Genomic DNA, 23,048 nt, shown 5'->3' on the forward strand with positions numbered 1-23,048 from the left:
CTCTGTCTCTCACTCACACACACACACACATAAACACATACACACACACACACACATAAACACATACACACACACACCCAGCTCTCAAGGACTGTTCATGTCAGCAAGAGATAGGGCATGTATATAAATATTTATAATATAATACTAAAAATAATAAGTACCCTGGGAGGCACTAATGTAAAACAAAGGGGTTTTAGAGGAGGAAGGAAGGCTGGAATAAGAGAGGAGTCATGAAAGTGACACTTGAGCTGGGTATTAAAGAATCTGGACATAGGGAGGGGGTAAATAACATTTCAGGTAAAAGGAAAAAGTAGAACAAGCAACAGCCAAGAACAGTAATACATCGACCTGTGAAAGGATGGGATATGTGACTTGGAATTCAGATCATGGAAGGTCTCAAAAGCCAGACTAAGAAGCTGCATCAGCAACCACAGAAGCAAGGTAAAAATTTAGTACAGGGTGACAAGTGTGCAAATCGGTGAGGTGGGCAGCTATAGTGATGGGGTCTGTAGAAGTCAGCAGTGCACACCCTCCAGCTTCAGTTGATTATTGCATGCAGATGTGCAGGCCCTAAGTGGCCAGTTCTTAGTATTTTTCAAGAGAAGGGGAAAAAAATCTAAGTTTTATATAAAATCACAAAATTGATTCCATTTTGCATACAGTGAGGGCCAAACAAAATTTGTATGCAGGCTCAGGGTAGCTTGTGGTACCCAATTTGTACCTCTACAAAACTGACTTCTTGTGTGGATAGTAACATTATCTTTCTACTTCTCAGCAGCCTCAATTCTTTTTTTTTTTTTTAAATAAATTTATTTAGTTTAGTTTAGTTTTGTTTTGTTTTTTTCATTTTTGGCTGTGTTGGGTCTTCGTTGCTGTGCATGGGCTTTCTCTAGTTGCAGCGATTCGGGTCTACTCTTCGTTGCGGTGCACGAGCTTCTCATTGCGGTGGCTTCTCTTGCTGTGGAGCACGAGCTTTAGGTGCACGGGCTTCAGTAGTTGTGGCACGTGGGCTCAGTAGTTGTGGTTCGTGGGCCCTAGAGCACAGGCTCATTAATTGTGGCACATGGGCTTAGTTGCTCTGCAGCATGTGGGATCTTCCCAGACCAGGACTCGAACCCGTGTCCCCTGCATTGGCAGGTGGATTCTTAACTGCTGTGCCACCAGGGAAGTCCCTCAGCAGCCTCAATTCTCTCAATCAGATTTATTATCTGATTACCTCTTCTACATAATTAGTTGTGTGTATTAACTCTAAAGGGTGCTAAGTTTTTCCATTCTCTGAAGAAAACCTTGATTAAACATATCCTGATCCCACTGATGGTAGCCCACGATTGTTTCATGTGTCAGGGCAGGTTCACTGCTGTAACCAACAAATCCAGGAGTTCAGGGACTTAACATCATAGAAGTTTACTTCTGTCACACATGTTTACTCCCGTCCAGTGTGACTATTCCTGCTTGGTTGGCTTTCCTGACAACCGTTTTTAGGTTCCTTCCATCTCATGGCTCTCTGCCTTCTCCGGATCCTAGAGTATTTTCCTTTGGCTATAAACCGGGAAAGACAGAGAATGGAGGGTCACACGTGGGAGTGTTTTAAGAGTCAGACCTGCAGTTGGGCATATGTCACTTGGACCCACATGCCACTGGTTATGATTCCATTATGGAGACACCAAACTTCAAGAAGGGTGGGAAGTGAAGTCTAGCTGTAAACCCAGGAGGAAACAGGAAATGGTCTGGTAAGCGAACATCTGGTCTCTATCATATTTTCCGAGCAGTGCTTTGGTTTCATCCAGCACTGGCTCCTTGACTCAGAACTACATGTGAAGGTCTTACTTCATAGTTAGGTATAAACAAGGTTGAAATGACAAGCTTTAGCTGAATGCAAGAAATGTCACATAATTCAATGACTTTTCTAGATCATTAGTCCCTTTTATTCACATTAGCCAAGAAATGTATTGCTCTTCTGTTCTCTCCTTTCACCTAAAACACGTAAGATATTCCACCTCCAAAATTCAACATGCAACCTTGGTGATTCACTCTTTATCTGTATTCCAAGAGCAGCTCTTCTTTCTACTCCTATAATGGCACCCTTCATCTAAACTGCACTCAATATACTTCATTTGTATCATTTAAAAGGGTGAAAAACATGCTTGAATGTCATTAGGCTTTTATTTCATACCAGGAAACAAGCTCATCAAATGCTTTCATGAGGTAACACCTTTGATCAAGGCAAGATTTAATTAAGCACATGATTAGCACTGGGACCTGATTAAAACATAAATGTCAATGTAATGATTATTCTTTCCTCTTCTGTATAATGAGTGGTTCAGACTAGCTCACTTCCATGATCTCATCTGATTCTGACATTCCATCCATTCCAAAGAGCAAGTTCATAAACCTTGTCAGTGGTACATTCAGGACAAGCGTGAAGGCTCCCAATCCCTAGTCCATTTTGACGCTCTAAACATCATCATGACACTTAGTCGTTATGTCTCAGAACATCCCTACCAGACAGAAAACCCACTTGCTTGCTCTGAGACTGATGGATGAAAATCATATACAGAAGTTTTAAAAATGATAAGCAATTATTTCCCATCGATTCAAAAGTTCACAAGAGTTGAACTTATATTTGAATAGCATTTGGATGGCTGCCTCAGAAAAATTCCTAAATTCAGTAATTATGCTCATACGATTTTGAATACTGAAAGCACAGAGAACTGATAGGGCATAAATAAAATACACACACATGCAACACTTCCAGATGAGTTGGTCGAGTTTTACTTTATGATTTATCATTCTTGAGCTTCTTTGTGTGTAGGTTAAAAAATTTAAATTTTCTTCCAACTTAATTTGCTCTCTGCTCTTACATTTTTAATGAAGTGTTCAACTAATAGCAGAAGTATGTACACATCATTTTCTTTACAACTATTACTATCATCATATAAGATTAGACATTTTAAGTAGAACATAATTGATTTTATCCATTTTTCTTATTATGTTCCTTGGTTTATTCACTCATTCATCGATCATTTCAGTTTTAGCTTTTAATATTATAATTAGCCAAACTCTGACCCAATAAAAGAGCATTAAAATTTGGCTTCAAGAAATAAAAATGCGGGGGTTTCCCTGGTGGCGCAGTGGTTGAGAATCTGCCTGCCAATGCAGGGGACACAGGTTCGTGCCCTGGTCTGGGAAGACCCCACATGCCGCGGAGCAACTGGGCCCGTGAGCCACAACTACTGAGCCTGCGCGTCTGGAGCCTGTACTCTGCAACAAGAGAGGCCGTGATAAGTGAGAGGCCCGCGCAGCGCGATGAAGAGTGGCCCCCGCTCGCCGCAACTAGCGAAAGCCCTCGCACAGAAACGAAGACCCAATGCAGTCAAAAATAAATAAATTAATTTAAAAAAAAAAAGAAATAAAAATGCTTATTTCTAAAAACAGGAAAATATAATCAATCCTTTAAATACAGATTCTCCAAAATTATTTAATCCTACATAAGTGAAAGTAATGTTTATAATTTAAGACATTTTTAGAAGTTTATTTTATTAAAGGGAAATTAATATTTTAATACTTCCAACACTGCACTCATTTTCAAAATTATATTTTTATAATTTTAAAATTTATTTTTGTACCATTCTTAAAAACATAAAAACTTAAATTATTTTTTAAACAATTTTCGACCATAAACCCCATTATTTTTTTTTCTATACATTTATATAGTCTCAAATTTTACAGATATTTTTCCACGGTAGAGGAAAAATTTTATCAAAACTGGAGCCTTCACAAATTCAACAGATTTCTCTCCCTCCAAAAAACAGTATAAAAGAGAGTTTAAAATCACTATTAAAGCAGTATGAGGATTATCTCACATTTGGAACCAAGTGTTCTCATAATTTTTCCTCTTCCTCAGTCTAAATGTCTTATTTACTTCAAAATATTATCAAGTAAACTATGCTGGCATCTTTCTACTAAACATCCACTTTACACAAGATTAACACTTTAAACATTCACAAGTATAAAATAAGAAGCAAAGTTCTCGTATAAATTATAGCAATATCAGGTGTAGCTCATAAAGGTAGTTATAAGATCATGCTAACAACAGCAAAAGCCCACATTAACTCACACAATTGCATAAATGCTCTCTTTACCATCCTCCACGGAAACACTCACTATTTTCCAAAGGAATGAGTAAAAATTACTACTTTGGAATAATACTATTAGTTAAACAAAGGACCTGTCAACGACATGAAAACAACTCTATCTAATCTAGAAGACGGTTAAGTCTACCCTTGTTAGGAACTATGCTGTTAAGCCCTGAAGGGAAATGCTTAGAACATTCAATAAGGATTAAAAAAAAAATTTAATGACCCTCCCTTCACAAATTATTGAAAGAGTCATTGGCTTGCTTACTCACATTCCAGAGCATCTACTGAACTTAAATTAAAATTGCAGGGACCATGTGAAAAAAATATATTAACACTTACCAATAAAGTTTATTAATTAAAACTTAGAAAAGTAAAGTTAAAGACAGTTCTGAGTGATATTTCATGGGTATTATAATACTAATCCTAAAGAAGAATTACTAGCTGTAGAAGAACAACATCTGTTGCATATTTGATGAAAAAGCTTTATACTATTTCAGAAGACTTGATATGGGAAAAAGTTTGAATTAACATTTCACTTGGGCATCGCTGGTAGCGCAGTGGTTAAGAATCCTCCTGCCAATGCAGGGGACACAGGTTCGAGCCCTGGTCCGGGAAGATCCCGCACGCCGTGGAGCAACTAAGCCCGTGTGCCACAATTAATGAGCCTGCTCTCTAGAGCCCGCAAACCACAACCACTGAGCCTGCGTGCCACAGCTACTGAAGCCCGCACGTCTAGAGCCTGTGCTCAGCAACAAGAGAAGCCACCGCAATGAGAAGCCCATGCACCGCAACAAAGAGTAGCCCCCGCTCTCCACAACTAGAGAAAGCCTGAGCGCAGCAACGAAGACCCAATGTAGCCAAAAATAAATAATTTTTTTAAAAAATCCACTTGATTTATCATAAGAAATGTCAACTTTACACTTGTTAATGAAAGAAAAGGAGTTAGCAGATTTAAAGGGTGACTGAGTCATTAACTACATGTAGAGATCAGATTATCAAAACGTGGGTGAATGGTGAGAAAAAAGCCAATAGGAGCAAAACAATAAATTCTCTTCTCTCATTTGTTGTCACCTGCTTATGAAGTTCCACCTTGATAGGTAATTGCCTAGAAAATGAACGGGTTGTATTAGAAGGACTTCACCAAGAATTATGGGTAGCAATTTCAAGCATAAAATCTGATTTAAAAAAAATTATATTCATAAAAACACGCTCAAGTTCCTCAATAAAAAACTTTAAAAAAATGAAGAGGTTATATTAGAGGGACTTCACCAAGAATTATGGGTAGCAATTTCAAGCAGAAAATCTGATTTAATAAAAAATTGTACTCATAAAAACACGCTTAAGTTCCGCAATAAAAAACTTAAAAAAAATTTTATTTGGAAGTTTTTATACAAGTTTAATATTTATTATCTTTCCTTTCCCTTGGTGGTTTTATTACAATTATATGATATAAAGAAAACATAATGACAATTATATGATATAAAGAAAACATAATGATTATTTTCACCAAAGTCCATGTAAGATGTCCCTCAAATCCCTCCAATTTACCCCAGAGTGCCATATCATTATGTTCACGCTCTATGTGTGCTGCTGACATGAAGTCTGAGGAGCCCCCGCTATAACTAGACAGTGTCTAATATGGAATTCTCCAGAATATGTGGCGTACATTTGAATGAGATTCAATCAATACCTTCATCCAAAAATGGTGGAGAGCTTCAAAAGAACCAGAAAAACTTACATCAATTTACATAAAGTTGATCTTTACACGATGTTTTTTAAAATAAAGAGTTCTGCCATATTAAAAAAAAAAAAGCTAAAGTACAAAATCAAAGATCTAAAGTAAACAAAGTGATAAAAATGACAAACTTCAGTCTGATGCCCTAATTGTATATACATGATTAATTTGAGGAAATATTAGACATTAAAAGCCCCATAATTACTTCATATCCTAAGCCGAAGTATTTCCTTTTAATAATGGTTACATTTTGGAGTTGGTCAATTTCTCCTCATGTTCTTCCACTCTTGTCTTGCCATCTTTCCCTAAATGTGTCTGGCACGATGAATCAAAGAGGACATTTTCCCCTCACGTTGGATTCTCCAACAGCAAGCACGCTCTTCTCTTAGGAAGAATACTAGAAGGTCCCTAACCACTGCAACATGATGACATTTGACCTCAAAACTAACATTGAAAATGCACAGGTAAGACATCAAAAGCGGGGCACCAGACGGAACGGTACAAGCTATTTCCCTAGAATGTCACTTCTACCACCTGGTTATATAGAACTTTCCAGGAAGCATGAATGCAATATAGTCACAATAATAACAGTCAGCAGCAAATATTTTCTTTGGGAGATGAGGAAAGAAAAAGGAGGAAAGGCACCTACTATATAGGCTGCAATAATATTAAATGCCCCAAGTAAGCCTAATAAACAAGGTCTTCAAATATATTAGATATACATGAAAACATACTGGAAACAAAAATCTCTCAAGCAACTAGGGGTGCTTGTAACATAAAAGATTATTAAAATGGTAGTATTAGTAAGTATTATTGCTACTGTTATGAATCTTTATTATACTATTTTTATAGTAAGGGAAGTTATAGACACTTTTTCAGATGTCTCAAAACCTTAATAAATACATAGAGTTTGTACAAAACACAACCTTATTGGAATGCCCCTTATATTCAATTAAAAGGTAAAATTAAAACCTCAGCCTAGATAGCAGCTTCCAAGGCATCAAAAACACTTAAGGCCTATACTATCTTTGGTTGTTGTCCTTAATTCCAGCCCTGAAAAATTAATGAATTCAGGACATTAAAATCAGATACACTGTATCTGGACTGAAATTACAGTATTAAGTGTATTTAAAATGTCTAACGTCATGTATGAACTCTGAACTATTAACATAATTTTGAATCATTATACAATTTAAAAAGCTAAACATTTAGAAAAAGTATTATTGATATAAGATATACTTTACATTCAAAATCATGGATTATGACAATATAGTTTACACCCTGTCAGTAGAGGACCAAATGCAACAAAACACATTGCAATAAATTTATTTAAATTAGCTCAAAAATATGACATGGAGTTAAAACACTGCAAACAAACATTCAGCCTATTGAGCCATGAAGCAGTTGTTTTAACGTCCAAGTAGTCATATACAGTATAATACAGACATGAATAATGATAAATATATTATGTTAAACAACTTTAATTTTTGCTAATTAACAAAAAAATCCCTTTTAAGTTATTTTTGGCATGGTGCCAGAGGCTCTGTCAACTAGCTGGACGCAAGGCACTGCTTATTTACAGGTTCACAACATGTAGCACTTGGAGCCTTCAAGTAGATGCATGGTTAAAACGTAGGCTTGTTCATGTATTCTTCCATTGTCTGAAAGGGAACCATAGATTAGAGCAATTTTCCCTTAAACCACATCCTTTAGCAGACTGTGAAAATTCTTCATTCTCTGACTCATTTATTTTGCCATTAGAAGAAAGAAGTTTTTGTTTTTGTTTTTGTTTTGGCTGCACCACACAGCTTGTGGGATCTTAGTTCTCCGACCAGGGATTGAACTCAGGCCCACAGCAGTAAAAGTCCAGAGTCCTAACCACTGGACCACTAGGGAATTCCCGAAAAGAAGTTTTTGAAGTGTACATGGTCATAAATCTTTGCATTCTAATCAAGAAAGGTGGTTCAAAGTTTGAGAATAATTTGTATACACATCCATATGGCTGGAGTTAAATAACTTTCAACAGAGAAATGGCTAAGCTTGACCATAAAAGGAATGTCTGATAAGAGAAATGCTAAAGCAACAGCTGCAAAGCTATCACTGTTGACTTCAGAAAAATGTGCCTGCTGAAATAACCATGAGGACTACCTCCAGACACAGGTATTAGAGAAATTTGAATTGTATTTGTATAACGTATGTATCATTACATACATACATAACGTATGTATCATTACAGATACAGAACATCTTATTGCCAAGACGTAAGGGATAAACAGACCATAATTCTTAAGAATTTCTTTCATGTATTCTGAAAAGGCTTTCCTCCAAAGTACATAAATTATGTTTCTTCATCCTCCTCATCACTTACCAAGTTTGCTAACATGCCACAAGGCCCTAATTTTTTCCCAGTACTTAAAAAAAAATGTTTAAATGGATTCACAACCACAGGCAGAGTTCAAAGCTACAGGCATGTTGCAAGCCCTTTATTATGCATGATGGATGGACTTCCTCTTCCACCCTCTCCTGTTATAAACATATGTTTGTGTAACAAATATATTTGTGTAACAAGGTCCCTGGGTTGAATCAATCAGGGAGCTCAAGGGGCCAGCCATTGGTAACACCCCTACCTCTTCCATGGAAGTCACAGAGCAACCAGCAATGCTTAACCTGTTCTTAAGCTTGAACCCCAGGAGATGTGATTCACGTGCACCTGCCAGGGAAGACATCGACCAGCATTGCCCAAAGAGACCAAGACCATGGCTAAGCAAGACTGCTCAGAAGATACTAGGGTTAGAAATCAGGTTTTCTAACTGTGTTCACCAGCTCTACTTAGAACTCCAGTCCTCCTCTGCTGAAAATACTTGTGGTCCATTATCCACACTTTCTTCTTAACACCTCCTGGATGAGCACTGGCCAAGAGAAGTCCACACCTTAAGAACTCTGCCCTGTCTCCCCTCTTACAGATACTGCCCATGTCTGTCAACTTGGCAGGGGTATCACATTGGCCAGGGGCCCATGACTGTTTCTTAGTACCTAGAGTTTATCCCATTTAAAAGAGTATATAAAATTACAAATATAAAATTGAGTATAAATTTACTTAGAATGGGGAAAAAAATGAGAGTAGATTACAAATTTTTTTTAAAAACTTACAAATATCACAAAATCTAGAACAATAGCAGAATGGGTTTCATTCATTAAGTGCCTGACACACTTCTATAATATCTTATATATTCATTATATGGCCACAAATTCTTTGCAGCTGAGCTATCTTACCTTTGCAAATTTGACCATATGAGCCTGCAGCCTTAGAAGGGGTCTAGGCCAGGAAAGGCCCTGGAGTTGTCACTTCACTGGCTTCACAGTTCATTGGTCTCTAGCTATTGGCACTGCTTCACACCACCGGATAAGTCAATCTGCCTGAGACTGCGCTGGCTGCCCTTTCTGAGCTGTGCTGTTACTTAGAGTTACATGAGCCAATGACATATGAGGTTGGTACTTTCTTGGGCTTGCCCCTTTAAAGGTTGGAACAGATTTTTAAGGCTGCCACAAACTTAAAGAGCTCTGCCCTAGCCTTTCACAAAAGGACTAGGGTATCTTGGGACCCCTGTTATCCATCAAGCACAGCAGTGTCTCTTGTGCATTCAGCACTATGCATGCTACGAGTTTTTATTGCATTATGATTTAACCTGGTTAAAACCATAATGCAACAGCTGTTTAACATGGTTTGCGCTTTTAACAGTGACAGTGTTGGGGTGCACCTAGCCAGTTCTCATGAATCCGCACATACACATATGAGGTATCCCACTGCTTGACCTAATGAGGTACCATTTGACCCTCCCTTCTTAACTTGCTTTCTTATTCTGTGGTCGAAACATCTTCTGTTTGTCGCCCCCACTGGTGATCCCAAGAATTGCAACCTCTGTATTTAAGGATCACTACCTTCTCCTTTCAGAGTTTCTTTTTCCTTCTAATCATTTTTGCACCATTGTCCACAGGTACCTTCAAAATAAGGTACCTCTTAAAGTCATCCCCAACCAATTAAACTGTTCCTTTCTTTCCATATTATCAACATCTAGCCCCAGTACACTCAGAATAAGCTCTGAGCATTTAGGGATTTAAGACTACGTATCTTCTTACTAAAAATGTAGAGACAGTCTTTTTATTCTAAAAAACTTTTATTGGGTAGGGATCAGGGAAAAGTCCAGGGCCTACTCTGAGATTTTCAGTTGTGCTAAAAGTAAAAGCAATATTACAAAGGCCTCCCTTAAACTTAAGCAACTAAGTTTGTATTCAATACAAATACGTGCTCAGGTCCAAAGGACGGGGAAAAAAGAAAGCAATATTTTTTTCTCTTTATGCAATTATATTACTTGTGCCTATTCATATGCTCAACTGCTCTGACCAGATACACAAAGCAAACCATATATACAAAGTCAATTTTTCAACCAGCTCCCCAGATGTTCATTGACTTAGCTGAAGTACCAGATCCCAAGAGAACACTGGTAACACAGTTTCATATTTGGCAGGTGTGAATTCAGTGAAAGATTTAGAGGGCAGTCATGATACTGCCTGCTCACTATGGGGACATGGCAGCTAAATGGAGGGTCCGCTGAGACCCACCTATCAAGACCTTCCACTCAATCACCAGGGACACCAGGGAACGACCAATTAATGTTTAATTGTGAAAGGCCTCTCTCTTGAAATAGCAGGCAATACCTGCTTCCCAGATTTATTGTTGTTTTTTTTTTGTTTTTTTTTTTTTTTCCCTACACGGGGCCCTCACTGTTGTGGCCTCTCCCGTTGCGGAGCACAGGCTCCGGACGCGCAGGCTCAGCGGCCATGGCTCACGGGCCCATCAGCTCCGCAGCATGTGGGATCTTCCCGGACCGGGGCACGAACCCGGGTCCCCTGCATCGGCAGGCGGACTCTCAACCACTGTGCCACCAGGGAAGCCCTGCTTCCCAGATTTAAATGGAACTAGAAGCACCAGATAACCGGCAAGCCCTTTAAAATTCTACTTCCTACAGAGGGGAAATTCAAAATAACCCAGGTGTATCTTGGCCCTAATTCAAGGAGCTTTAATTACTGAAGTGCCAAAGACCCTGTTAAATGTCTGTTTCTCCTATAACGTGATTCCACAGTAAGCACCCGGAGGATAGAATTATGAATAACCCCCTGGCATATTTTAAGAAAGGTTATGTAGAATTTGCAAACCACGGATTTCTCAACTACCTTGTAAAATTCCCTTCCTGTGTCATCTGGAGAGAGCCAAGTGAACATCAGAAAGTTTAAATGCATTTTTTTTGAGGTGATAACACGTCTAGAAATAAATGCATCAGCTTCCTAATAGGCAAGCACAGAGGCTCAGGGGTACCCTGTGTCTTTCTCGGTATCCATTCATCTGAGGACTGGTTCCCTAGATGGGCAGGAGCAAGTAATCAGCTCAAAGATGTGCCAAAACTGTTGCTTGGAAGTCATGTCTAATGTTTTATTAACTGAAGCAGGCTCTTATTTCCAAACAGCAGCAAGCATGGCTTTAATGCCAATTTTTTTTTTTTTTTTTTTCTGTACGCGGGCCTCTCACTGTTGCGGCCTCTCCCGTTGCGGAGCACAGGCCCCGGACGCGCAGGCTCAGCGGCCATGGCTCACGGGCCCAGGCGCTCCGCGGCGCGTGGGATCTTCCCGGACCGGGGCACGAACCCGTGTCCCCTGCATCGGCAGGCGGATTCTCAACCACTGCGCCACCAGGGAAGCCCAATGCCAATTTTTAAAAGACACTTGATAATGCTCTGGAATCTTCTGACCAGCTATCATGAAAAGAGAAAGATTCAGTGATGCTGTGAGAAGAAGAACCTAGAGGTGGCAGAGCTGGGACGGAAGCCAGGTCCCCAAAGGCATGCTTGAGCAGGGGCTGGTCGGATCATCTCATTCGGGAGGGCAAAGTTCAGGGGGGTGAAGCGCTCTTTCTCACAGTGCCCATGGGAGGACTGAAGGGGTTAATGTAGGTGCGTTCCGTTATTAGGGACAATGCAAATCTGGACTGTACCTACTAGAAAAGTCCCAGGGTATTTTATATAAGTACCACAGAGTCAGGAACATGACCAAATGGCTGCTGCGGGGCCCATTTATCCCTTGACAAGCAAGCCACAGAATTCCCAATGTATTTATGCAAATAGGAGCACACATACAGCCTCCCAGGAAGGTAGGAAGTTTTAATTAATATGATGATCGCCATCTTCAATAATAAAGCTCTAGTATCCCTGGCAAGTAAAATAATGATGTATTGCTATTCTCCTTTCCCAGGGCAGCACAGATATTTTAATGAAAGGCTTTTTATACCTCCCATAAAATTATTCTTGAAAAGAATAGCACCAAGTATGTAATCCCTTTTCGATAGTGTGGTATCCTCACTGAAAAGCTCAGACATGAAGAGCAAAGACTCTGGAGCCCAATTACCTGGGTTCAAATCTCTATCCCATGCTTACTAGCTGTGTGAGGTTGAGCAGTCATTAAACCTCTCTATGTCTTAGTTTACTCATCTTTAAAATGAGGGTAACAATATACCTACCCCTTAGAGTTGCTGTGATAATTAAATAAGTTAATACACGTAACTTACTTAGAAACTGCACACTGGGACTTCCCCGGTGGTCCAGTGGTAAAGAATCCTCCTTCCAATGCAGGAGACTCGGGTTCGATCCCTGGTCGAGGAACTAAGATCCTACATGCCACGGGGCAACTAAGCCTGTGTGCCACAACTACTGAGCCTGCGCGCCTCAACTAGAGCCTGCGTGCTGCAAACTACAGAGCCCATGCGCTCTGGAGCCCATGTGCCACAACGAAAGATCCCGCGTGCTGCAACTAAGACCCAATGCAGCCGAAAATTTTAAAAATAAAATAAAAATTAAAAAATAAAGAATTTACCTTAAAAAAAAAACAAAAACTGTACCCAGCACAGAGTAAACACCCAGTAAGTGTCAGCCAATCTATCACCACTACCACCATCACCATCACAGCACCACCATCATCTTTTCCCAGGGCATGAGAAACTGTGTACTGACCTCCTGTAACATATCAGAATCCTCAATGGCTTTAACAGCAGATTTCTTGGACGTTTCCTGAATTTCTCCACCTATTATAAACTCATCCAGGATAAAATAAGCCTTTTCAAAATTAAAGATAATATCTAGCTCGCAGACCTGGTAAGACAAAAATGAATATTTTGATAAACTTGCAGTAGTATCAGGGGAAATATGGGCCAGTGATTCAAGCTTTTCAACAGTGACACCTGTGGCACACCAAAGATAAAAATATCAGATGGTATTTTAAAGCCAGAAGAGTAGAACTACGGAAATCCGGGCCCTGAATAAAAGTAAAATCACATTCTATTAAAGCAGAGCATGTCCTTAGATAATATTGTTTAATGTCACAACAGGAAATCTGAGACTCAGTCCAGGAGTGAAGCTGCCCAGTTCGTCTCTCCATCCTCACAGATAAAAGCTGAGCCGCCACTGCGTTTCAGGCACGAGGGCAGTGCTTTGTTGCTCCTGCCTTCTGGTCTGTAAATTTGGCTCCTAGCTTTAGAACTCTCAGAAGCTCATTCTTCAGAGGTAAATTAGCTCAATTGTGTTAATTTTTCTCAAAATTATGTCCCAGGCCGGTGCTTCTCAAACTACAGAGTATATCCCAATCACCCAGAAAGCTCATTGAAACACACACGACTGGGCCCTATCCTGGAGTTTCCGATTCAGTAGGTCTGGGGAAAGCCCTACAGTTTGAACTTCTAATGGGTTCCCAGGTGATGCTAATGATGCTGGTGTGGGGACCACATGTCGAGAACCGCTACCACTGTCACAGACCAAAGCAGAGTCTGATAGATTTGGTTAAATGTAGCAAGTAGCAAGACCACTCCCCATAATCCAAATAAGGCTCAATTCCAATGCTTCAACCAGACAGCCACTCAGGCACCATCCCTGCTGTTTCCCTTCTCACATATTCCTCAACTCGCGCTTTCCATACCTTACGGAAGGTCTGCTCACTGAAAGTTTTCAGTCCTCTCCCACCTTTATGGCTCAACAGCACCTGATACACTTCACCCACCCCTTGCTTGAAAATCTCCTCTTGCTTACTGATGTTGGCAATACCACTCAGTGCCCATTTTCCTCCTCCATCTCTGATATCCTTCTCAGGCTCCTTGGATGCTTTATCTCCCCCCCGAAACTTGCATTCATTTAAGAAGTATTTACAAAGTGCTTGGGACACATCAATTGGCAAAACAAACATCTCTGCGGCAGGTTGCTTACATTCTAGGGACCCACCTTCTTCCTAAAGACTGGTGCTTCCCAAGACAGCCTCTTCTCTTTGCAACACATACATTCTCCTAGATAATCTCATTGACTCTCTACAGTTGGGTCTTCCATGCTGGTGGCTTAACAAAGTGAGATCTTTGTCTGGGCCTGATCTCCCTCTGCAGCGCTAATCCAATATTTTCACCCACTAACCAGACATTTCTGCCTGGATATTCCTCCATCTACGTGCCCGTATTCCAAACTGAATCAAGCATATTCTTTTCCCTTTAGTCTCTATTTTGCTTAGTAGCTGCAAGCTCTATCTCGTGGCTCAATCTAATTCATTCTACAGTTCAGCTTCAGTTCCCCTCCCTCTCATTCCTCTCTCCCCCTTGATCTCATCCCTCTCAATTTGATCACCAATTTCTATTGATTCCATCTTGTAAATAAACCCCTAACCTCTTGTCCATTTTCGCCGCTGCTCAGGCCTGCAACGTCTCTCGCTTGGGGCGCTGCAGTGACTTTCTAGGTGGTGTCTACCCACGTGAGGCCAATGCCCACTAGCACTTTGCTAAAGTGCTGATCTGGGTCCTTTCCTGGGTGAGGTCTTCTGTTCAGGACAGTATTGATTCCTCAGCATGGCGTATAGGAATCTTTACAGCCCAGCTCTCTGGCTTCCTGTGCAGGTACCCACACCATGCTAAAGCGACACATTCTACAAACTCACCCCATTCTTTCATGCCTCTGCCCTTTGCACTTTCCAGAAATTCCTGGAATGTTCCCCAAATGTCTTTTCCTTTATTTTGCAGGCAAAATCAAACTCATTTTTCAAGGCCAAATTCAAAAGGTACAAGCACAGTAACTCCCCCAAACCCTCTTTTCTCCCATAGAGATTCTGCAGCACTTCCCTTGTGTTCTCTTACATCTTGTGCGCCCAAGTATATGCTTACTTATCAATCACTTCCCCGTGTACTGTGAGCTCAGGTACAGAAATTGTCTTAGTCATCCATATACCTCTGGAACCTGGCACATAGTAGGATGCAGTCAATGTTCTCAGGATAAATGAATGAGTCAGCCACCATACAGGCCTTATTTTTATGATGCTGGGGACTAATGGCTTCCCAGATCGACAATCCTCTGATGACTTTACATACAATGGATATCAACATTTCAACAAATTGCCCCATGTATTTAGGATTTAGGTCAATAAACTTGCAGACTCTCCAAGGAAAATGGTTTATATTGACAGATCCAACTGAATCTAGAAGCATAAGAACAAATAAGTACAAAACCACTATAATAAATGGCCAGCTCAGAAAAACTCATCTAATGAATCTGCAAAGGTTATGGTCTCTTCATTCGTTAGAAAACAGCATCAAATCAACAAGTGTGTGTGTGTGTGTGTGTGTGTGTGTGTGTGTGTGTGCATGTATATACACACACACACACATACACACAGATAATTTCCCCCTCCCTACAGGGTCTGTCTCTTTCTCTCTCTCTCTCTCCACACATACATATATGTGTAAAACCAGTTGAAAAGAAGAGTCTATTCACTGGGACATGTTACTATAATCCAGGACTTCCCCAGAACTTTAGGGTTCCCTCCTGAGAACAACCACCAGAGAAAGGATGGCATCATAAAAGGAAATATTCTCAGCTTATAAACCCTTTTATTTCTAGAACACTCACTCCAGGAATTTGAATGAGACTAGATATGAGCTTCCCAGGCAAAAATGTAGAGATCAGAGTACAGGTTAAAAGTACAACAATGGATTGGGAATAATATTTGCAACATATACAACAGAAAGGAAAGCATAGTATCCATGATATAGAAAGAATTCTCACGAATCCCTAAGATAAACACAACAACATAAAAAATCAAATAAAGGCTGTCAAGAAGCAATTAATAGACAAGGCAAGAAATGGAAAAGGCCAATGTACATCTAATAATATATACAGCCTCACTAGTCATCAGAAAAATGCAAATTGAATGAATGACCATCTGACTATTAAGAAGCGATAATATCCATTGCTGGTTAAGTGTATGGATAAATAGGTACTCGCACTCACTGTTGGTGGAATTTGTAAATTTTATAGGCATTTTGAAGGCTCAAATTGTAGTGTCCATCAGTTTTAAATGTACAAATCCTTTGGCCCAATAATTCCGCAAGGAATTTATTCCTATGCTATACCCAAACCAGTGCATAATAATATATATTAACAACAAGGATGATGGCAGCATCATTTATAATACAAACTGGAAACAACTCAAAAATCCAGCCATAATGGAATTGCTTAAATAAAGTATGGTCTACCCCTACTTGTGTATCGTATTATACACCACGGGAATTCTATGCACAAAGTTGGAAAGAATGAAGTAGATTTCCATGGATAGACATGGAAATAGCTCTAAGATAAGACTGGTAAAGGGAACAAAAGAAAGTTGCAGAATAATATGTATAATACAATACCATTTTTTATTTAAAAAACTGTATATGTCTAGAAGGATATGTAAAAATATGTATTATTTTGCAATTTTAAACAATATAGATAAACAGAAAGAGAGCACAGGAGATTAGACATTCATGCACATTAAAGAAGGTACAAGAAGTAAGCAGTTACCAGAGATCAGAAGAGGTGGGAAGTCAGGATTTATACTGGCAAGAGCTGGGGAACCCCAGAGTTCAAGGCAGGTGTAGACCAGGAATCCAGGACAGACAGGAACCTCATGAGAAGAAACGAGCAACCAGAATCCTGCAAAGTGAATTTGACAGATACTAATGCAAGTTCTCTGGGAACTTCTCATACCCCACTCTCCACTCTCCTAGCAGCAACCCATTCTCAAGGCTGTAGGGCTCTCCAATGGCCACGGGGCAATTAATTTACTGCACCTAGTTTCAAGGGGTAGGGATAAGGTTAGGTAATATGCAAAGCCAGATACACACACACACACACACACACACACACACACACACACACACACACACCTTGATTATACAGTTACTATCTCCAGATCGCAAGGGAAACGGCTACACAAGTTCTACTGGCCTTATAGAGAATGTTACAAACAAGCAAGTCATTCACATACAGCAACTTCAAAATACTACTCTATTTGCTATTGAGTCTAACCCCAAGGGGTTATTGTACCTGAAAGTAAGAAAACACCTCAGAACCTGAGACATAATGTAGATTTCTTCAGCTACTGTCTAATTACTCAAATACTACTTCTAATTCGACCTTCAGGGCACTGCCCCGGTATATCAGAAATGTACCCTTGATGCTCAGATGACTGCACTCCATCTAATTAAGCAAAAGCACATGGCTTCTGTGTTAATAAACACATGAGCTTCTTTCCTTATTTTTTCTCATTTTCTCATGTCTCTCTATTCTGGAAGAAAGCTTATAAAAGGATAAAACAGTGGTAATTTAATGTTACCTTTGATCTCCTAGCCTTGTGCTTTACTACAATTTTACTATAATTTGGCTTGAGGGACTTCTGTTATAGCATAATACATGATGTAGTGAGATTATTTCTGGCATTTAAATAACTAAATCTTTTTGGATAGAATTTAAGAAGGACCTTCCCTTACTGAATTCTGTTCTAAAGTAAGCACAAAAAGTTCAAGTTATGTACAGCAAATGCATAAAAGGATGTATAAAATAATAATGCAAAGTAGTTACATAGCGATTGACAGTTTAAAAGCATTGTTAATTACACTATGTCTTTGATCCTCATAACAGCCCCCATGCGATTAGCAGAGTAAATATTTCTATCCAACTTTTTGAATGTCATTTTTCTTATCTGTGAAATAGAGAGCTACGATGAGTCAAATCATGGGTTTGGTGAGAAAGCCAGCTGACACCAGGATCCGGCAGGACATAGAGCACCCCTCTCCTGACAACAAGAAAACTCCCTGAATCAAGACAGAACCTCTCCAGCACAGCAACCTCTGCACCATCTGGGTGCGTCAGTAAAACCTCACATAACAGCCTGTAATGGGAAAATATGGCAGGCGTCTAAGTCCTCAAACTGACCCTTATCTACTGTGAGACTCTGAGGCATTGCCTCTTAGCCTGTATAAACTGGGCTTCATGCTACTTACTGAAGACCGAAAGATTAACTAGTTAATCCTTGTAAATCTCCTGGGAATTGAAAAGTGCTAAAAACAAAAAAACAAAAAAAAAAACCACATACATTAGTAGCCAGAGATTTTGATTTATCTGTCATAGGAAGGTAATATTTTCTAGTCTTACGAGAAACTCAGTACAGAGTTTTTTTCTGGGATAATATATGGGCAAAATTCAAGGAAACCTTCAGGATTAACACAAGAGGAAAAGAAAACCAAAGAGAAATAATATATCATTCCTGAAACAATGTCATAAGAATCAGTATTGCTGGGCTTACTCATCACAGTTAATTAATAAGAATTGAACATGTACTGGGCACAGAGGCTTGAACTGCTCTTAGCTGCTCTTAACTTAATGAAAGATTCATTGAATTTTCTTAGTGAATTAAATTTTGGTCCATGACAAAGACAGAGCTTCTAAAGGTATGCCAAAACAGGATGAAAAATTAATAATATTAGACAAATAGGAATGCATCCTGACTCTGCTGACACTTTAACTGGGCTTAGAATTAGTGAAGTTGATTCATATTCTCTTGAGAAAGCAACATGTTCTGAAATATCTGATATTTGGTCAGATAAGATTGAGATAAAATTCAATCCCAATTCACATGATCACAGTTGGATAAATCTAAGAAAACACAACAGGTCAGACCAGAGAGCAGAAATGAGGGGGAAAAGGCAGGCTATGGGAACTCTGGGCCTCAGGAGAACTCTTTCAGGGCCTTGCTAAAGGCCAAGTCTGTGGTTTATTTCAAAAGAAAGTACTGCAATGTCAGAATTCCTCTGAATAACTGAAAGCATAAAATTAAATAATCTCAGGTTTGAAAACTTGCCACTATATATTTGCAAATCTCTCTTTTAAAAAATGAAAATAAACTTGGTGAACCAGGAGAGAGCAAACGAAAAATGGTCTGTCTTATTATTTCTATACGCTGACCAACAAACTGAAATCTCTGAAGCAATATTTAGGTCTTATAACATAACTTACAAAGACAAAAAAAAAAGAAGAAGAAGAAGAATCAAAGAGAGGGAGAGAGGGAGGGAAAATTATTTCAGAAACCTTTCAGGTACTCATCCTTGTGAAAACTGTTGCAAGAAATCTGATAAAACCTTAACCGATATTTCAACTGCTGTTCATTCCATTATATAGAATACAGTACAGAAAACTCTTCTGAAAGCAAATTCTCTTAACAGCACTTAATAAAAATCTTCAGTAAGCCAGGAAATAGGGAAGAGAGTATTACTGAGAAGAAAACATTTTCCTAATCCACTGATTCATTTCTTGAGACTGTGAACTAGATAAAATGTTTCTGGAACATTCTCTAAAATCTGGCCCAGAGCTGGTTCCAAGTGTTGAAAAAACGAACAAATAAGTCCCAGGTCGTGATCTCGAGATACTAGCAATTTGGTGGTCAGGCAAATCCTGTACAAGTTGAGGATAATACAAGGCTGCTCCATGTCGCGGGAGCGCTGGATATGTCAGGGATAAAAAGACAGAGAAGTGAAAAGGTTGGAGCAGTGGTCTGGGACCAGTGTTTACAATGAGTAAATGCCAAGCTAAGAAATGTGAATTGTATTCATTAAAGATGGAGGAGAGTGACTGAATGTCACCAGAGATCTGTGCATCGGAAGGATGCTGCTAGCAAACAGGCCAGGAAAGGCAAGCAGAGATGAGCCCAGAGGCAGAGACGGGGAGAGGTGAGGTTTAAAGGAAAAGCAAAACTGTAATCCCAAGTAAAACTATACTAGTGAGAGCGAAAGGAGATAAATTTTCATCCAATTTGAATAGACAAAGGCAGACTTAAGTAAAGGGTGGAGAAATATGTAAGGAACACTGTCCTTCTGCACTGAAAGATCCTAGGACATAATAATTTCAAGCACAAGACTGAACAGGTTTTCAGGAGTTGATTTTTAGTTCTTGTCACGTTAAGACGGAGGTGACTGTGAGAAACGCAGTGAAGACCGTCATCAGCAAAGTGAAGAAGAGTCATCTGGTGATGGATTTCCAGGAGACAGAGTCTAGTAGACACACAGGAGAGAAGAAAGAAAGAGCAGGAGGGCATTTAGAGGGCAGGGGGAGGGAGGGAGCTGGGGAAGAAACCAAGTTGGGGCCTTCAAAAACACAGGATGAGAATTAGCAAGAACTCGGTGTCGGGGCAAAATAAAGAGGAGGGGATTTAAAGAAAGGATTGCACTGAGCAAAGGTCCAGTGCTGCAGAGAGGTTAAGGCAGGTGAAGATTAAAGCAGCATCACTGGTGTTGACCATTATGATTTCCTTGGAGGAGTGAAGGTGAAGCCAAGCCATAAGCTGCCGCAGAGTGAATGTGTTCTGGGGATCAGGGCACCTCGTAGAGTGCATCACTTGGCAGTAAATGCATGGAGACTGAATGGCAATGTGAAGGAAAAGGATTTCGGTTTTGTTTGTCTGGTGTTGTTGTTGTTTTTCTTATGTATAAATAATGTTAAAGAACACTTGGAGCTTAGTAAAAGAAACCAGAGAGAGGATAAAGAGTCACAACAGAAAAGAGAAGACAGTCAGTGGGGAGTAAAGGACAAAATAGCAAGGACTCCTTCACAATTAAATTCTAGTTTATTGAAACAAGGTGTCTAGTGTGGCTGTGGTCTGGACATACACACACCACCTGCCTCTGGAAAGCTCTGGATCTTCCATTTACTAAGAATTACCGGAGGGGGAAAGCCTTGCATTCTGACCTTCGGTGCAAATGCAGTTCATATTTTAGACTTGAGAAAGAGAAGGAATGTGAAAACAGACAGAACTGAAGTCAGAGCTGAGGTGGAGACTGACTCATTCTAGAGACCAGGACACCACTTACATTTCCAAAGTATTTGTCCAGCAACTCCACGTAACGATGCACAATCTCCAGTGTCAAGAGCTCATTGTCCTGATTTTCTACTGCACAGCAAAAATATAAACTAGCATACCTTGAAAAGAAAAGAAGATAATAAAATATAATGACACATTACACAACCTGAAGATGGTGTTTTCCATGAATATGCAGTTACCGCTTCCTCTCCTGGGATGCCTCCTGTCCACATCCAAGAGGGAAATCATTATTCATCATATCCAATATCCTCCCAACATGTAAAATAGAATATATAAAAAATATGGCGGGGATTGGGTTATTTCTGTTAATTATGTGAGAGGTCCTCAAAACTTTACCTTGAGGAGCTGTGATCAGGGGGCAGAGTCCTTTGACTCATGGTAATCAGGGTGCCTGTTCATGCCCCGGCCTGGATTGTGAATTGTCCTTTCTAAACTCCAGAGCCCTGACCAAGGGGCCCAGGGGCCCACGTGCCCACCCTCTCACTTCATACCGTACTGAAGTGTGTCTCCCATCCTCAGCTTATCAAGTCCTCCCCTCCCATGTGTGTTTCCTCTCCCTAAAATACTCCTCCTCACCCCATACATGTGGCTCACTCCCACTTCTCCTGTAGCTCTGAGCTTGGATGTCCTTTCCTCCAGGAAATCTCTGTCCTCTCTGACTGCACTGGATGCCCCTGCTATGCATTCCTGTGCCTCCCTCACAGAGCATCCAGAGCTCTTCATTCCGTATTTCATGGCCTGTCTCTCCCCCACTAAATCAATGGCTTCCCAAAGGCAGGTACTGAGTCTGCACTGTTCACCGTTGTTGACCCAGTAGTTACAGATATCTGTTGAGAGAACTGCTGAAGCCTATTCTTCCTGCAATGGTTTAAATCACAATTGAACCCCAAGTTGTAGAAACCAGGCAGAGAGTAGGGACAAGCCTTTTGTCAGCAAGTATTTCCTGGGACTCTGTCTTTCTATCTCTGGGATGCTTATTACTATAAGGGGCCTTTGCTGACGTCTCCCATGATGCTAGTACGAAAAGTTTTGACCTTGGGCCCAGCAAGAGAAGCTTGGTCCAGGCACTTCCTGGTAATTTACTCCATTGAATACAGCCTTTGATGTTACCTCTGTCTCTCCCCTTCCAGTTTTATAAACACCCCTTGTGAGAGCCTTTCTAATGTGTGTTTTCCCTCTGAAAGTTGCAGGATGATGTTGGATGCAGGCTCAGATCGGCTGTGTCCTGGTCCTGGTTTAGGCATCAGTTATCTGGGTCTTTATGAGCAAAATGACTTTACCTCTCAGGGCCTCAGTTTCCTCACCTAGAAATTGAGGTCCCTGTCTAGTGTGGTCTTGCCATGGCAAGTAGGTACAGTAAAGAGAGGATCTAGAGTCTTTAAAGTCAGAAAAATCTGGATTTGGATCCTGGCTCTGCTGATTGCCACTCAATTACTGTGACTAATTACTTAAACTCTCTGCGGCTTCAGTTTCCTCAGCTGCAAACGTGAATAATAAAGAGCTGCCCATCTCTCTATCCTGTTAACCTTTTTTCTATAGCATTTGTTACTAACTGAAACTGTTTTGTTTGCTTAACAGATGAATAAGTTCCAAGAGAGCAGGAACGTTCTGTGTCTTGTTTGCTCCTGTATGCACAGTCATCAGAACAGTGCTGGAAATATAATAGCTGCTCATAATTTCTTGAATGCATGTGTGCATTATCAACACATAAATTAAGTATTTAGAATAAGTATCTAGAATCCATCCTGGCATATGGAAGGAAAGCCTTTCAATAAATGAGAGTTCTCTTCTATTTAGTCTACTGGTACAAACATTTGGGCTCCAGCCTTCAAAGATTTCAGTAAATGATAGAATTGGTGTTGCAATCTAAAATGCTCAGGACTAAACAAACCAAAGAGCAATAAGAAATTCAG

General features: G+C 40.0%; 1 protein-coding gene across 2 annotated transcripts in view; it reads right to left on the reverse strand.

Moving 5' to 3' along the window:
* Positions 1-1,258: 1,258 nt before the first annotated feature.
* AP1S3 (adaptor related protein complex 1 subunit sigma 3) overlaps positions 1,259-23,048 on the reverse strand; it is a 60,490-nt gene continuing 38,700 nt past the window's right edge. Inside the window, exons 3-5 of one of the 2 annotated variants that reach the window (XM_024124660.2) lie at positions 21,125-21,233; positions 12,933-13,070; positions 1,259-1,539 (exon numbers count right to left, since the gene is read on the reverse strand). In XM_024124660.2, coding sequence (XP_023980428.1) covers positions 1,495-1,539; positions 12,933-13,070; positions 21,125-21,233 — 292 coding nt within the window. In that variant the 3' untranslated portion in view covers positions 1,259-1,494. Of the gene's footprint in view, positions 1,540-5,490; positions 7,536-12,932; positions 13,071-21,124; positions 21,234-23,048 lie in introns of those variants that run through there. The other variant, XM_024124661.3, reaches the window with a different exon arrangement.

This window comes from Physeter macrocephalus, chromosome 2 (assembly GCF_002837175.3).
Source record: "Physeter macrocephalus isolate SW-GA chromosome 2, ASM283717v5, whole genome shotgun sequence".
NCBI classification, from domain to species: domain Eukaryota; kingdom Metazoa; phylum Chordata; class Mammalia; order Artiodactyla; family Physeteridae; genus Physeter; species Physeter macrocephalus.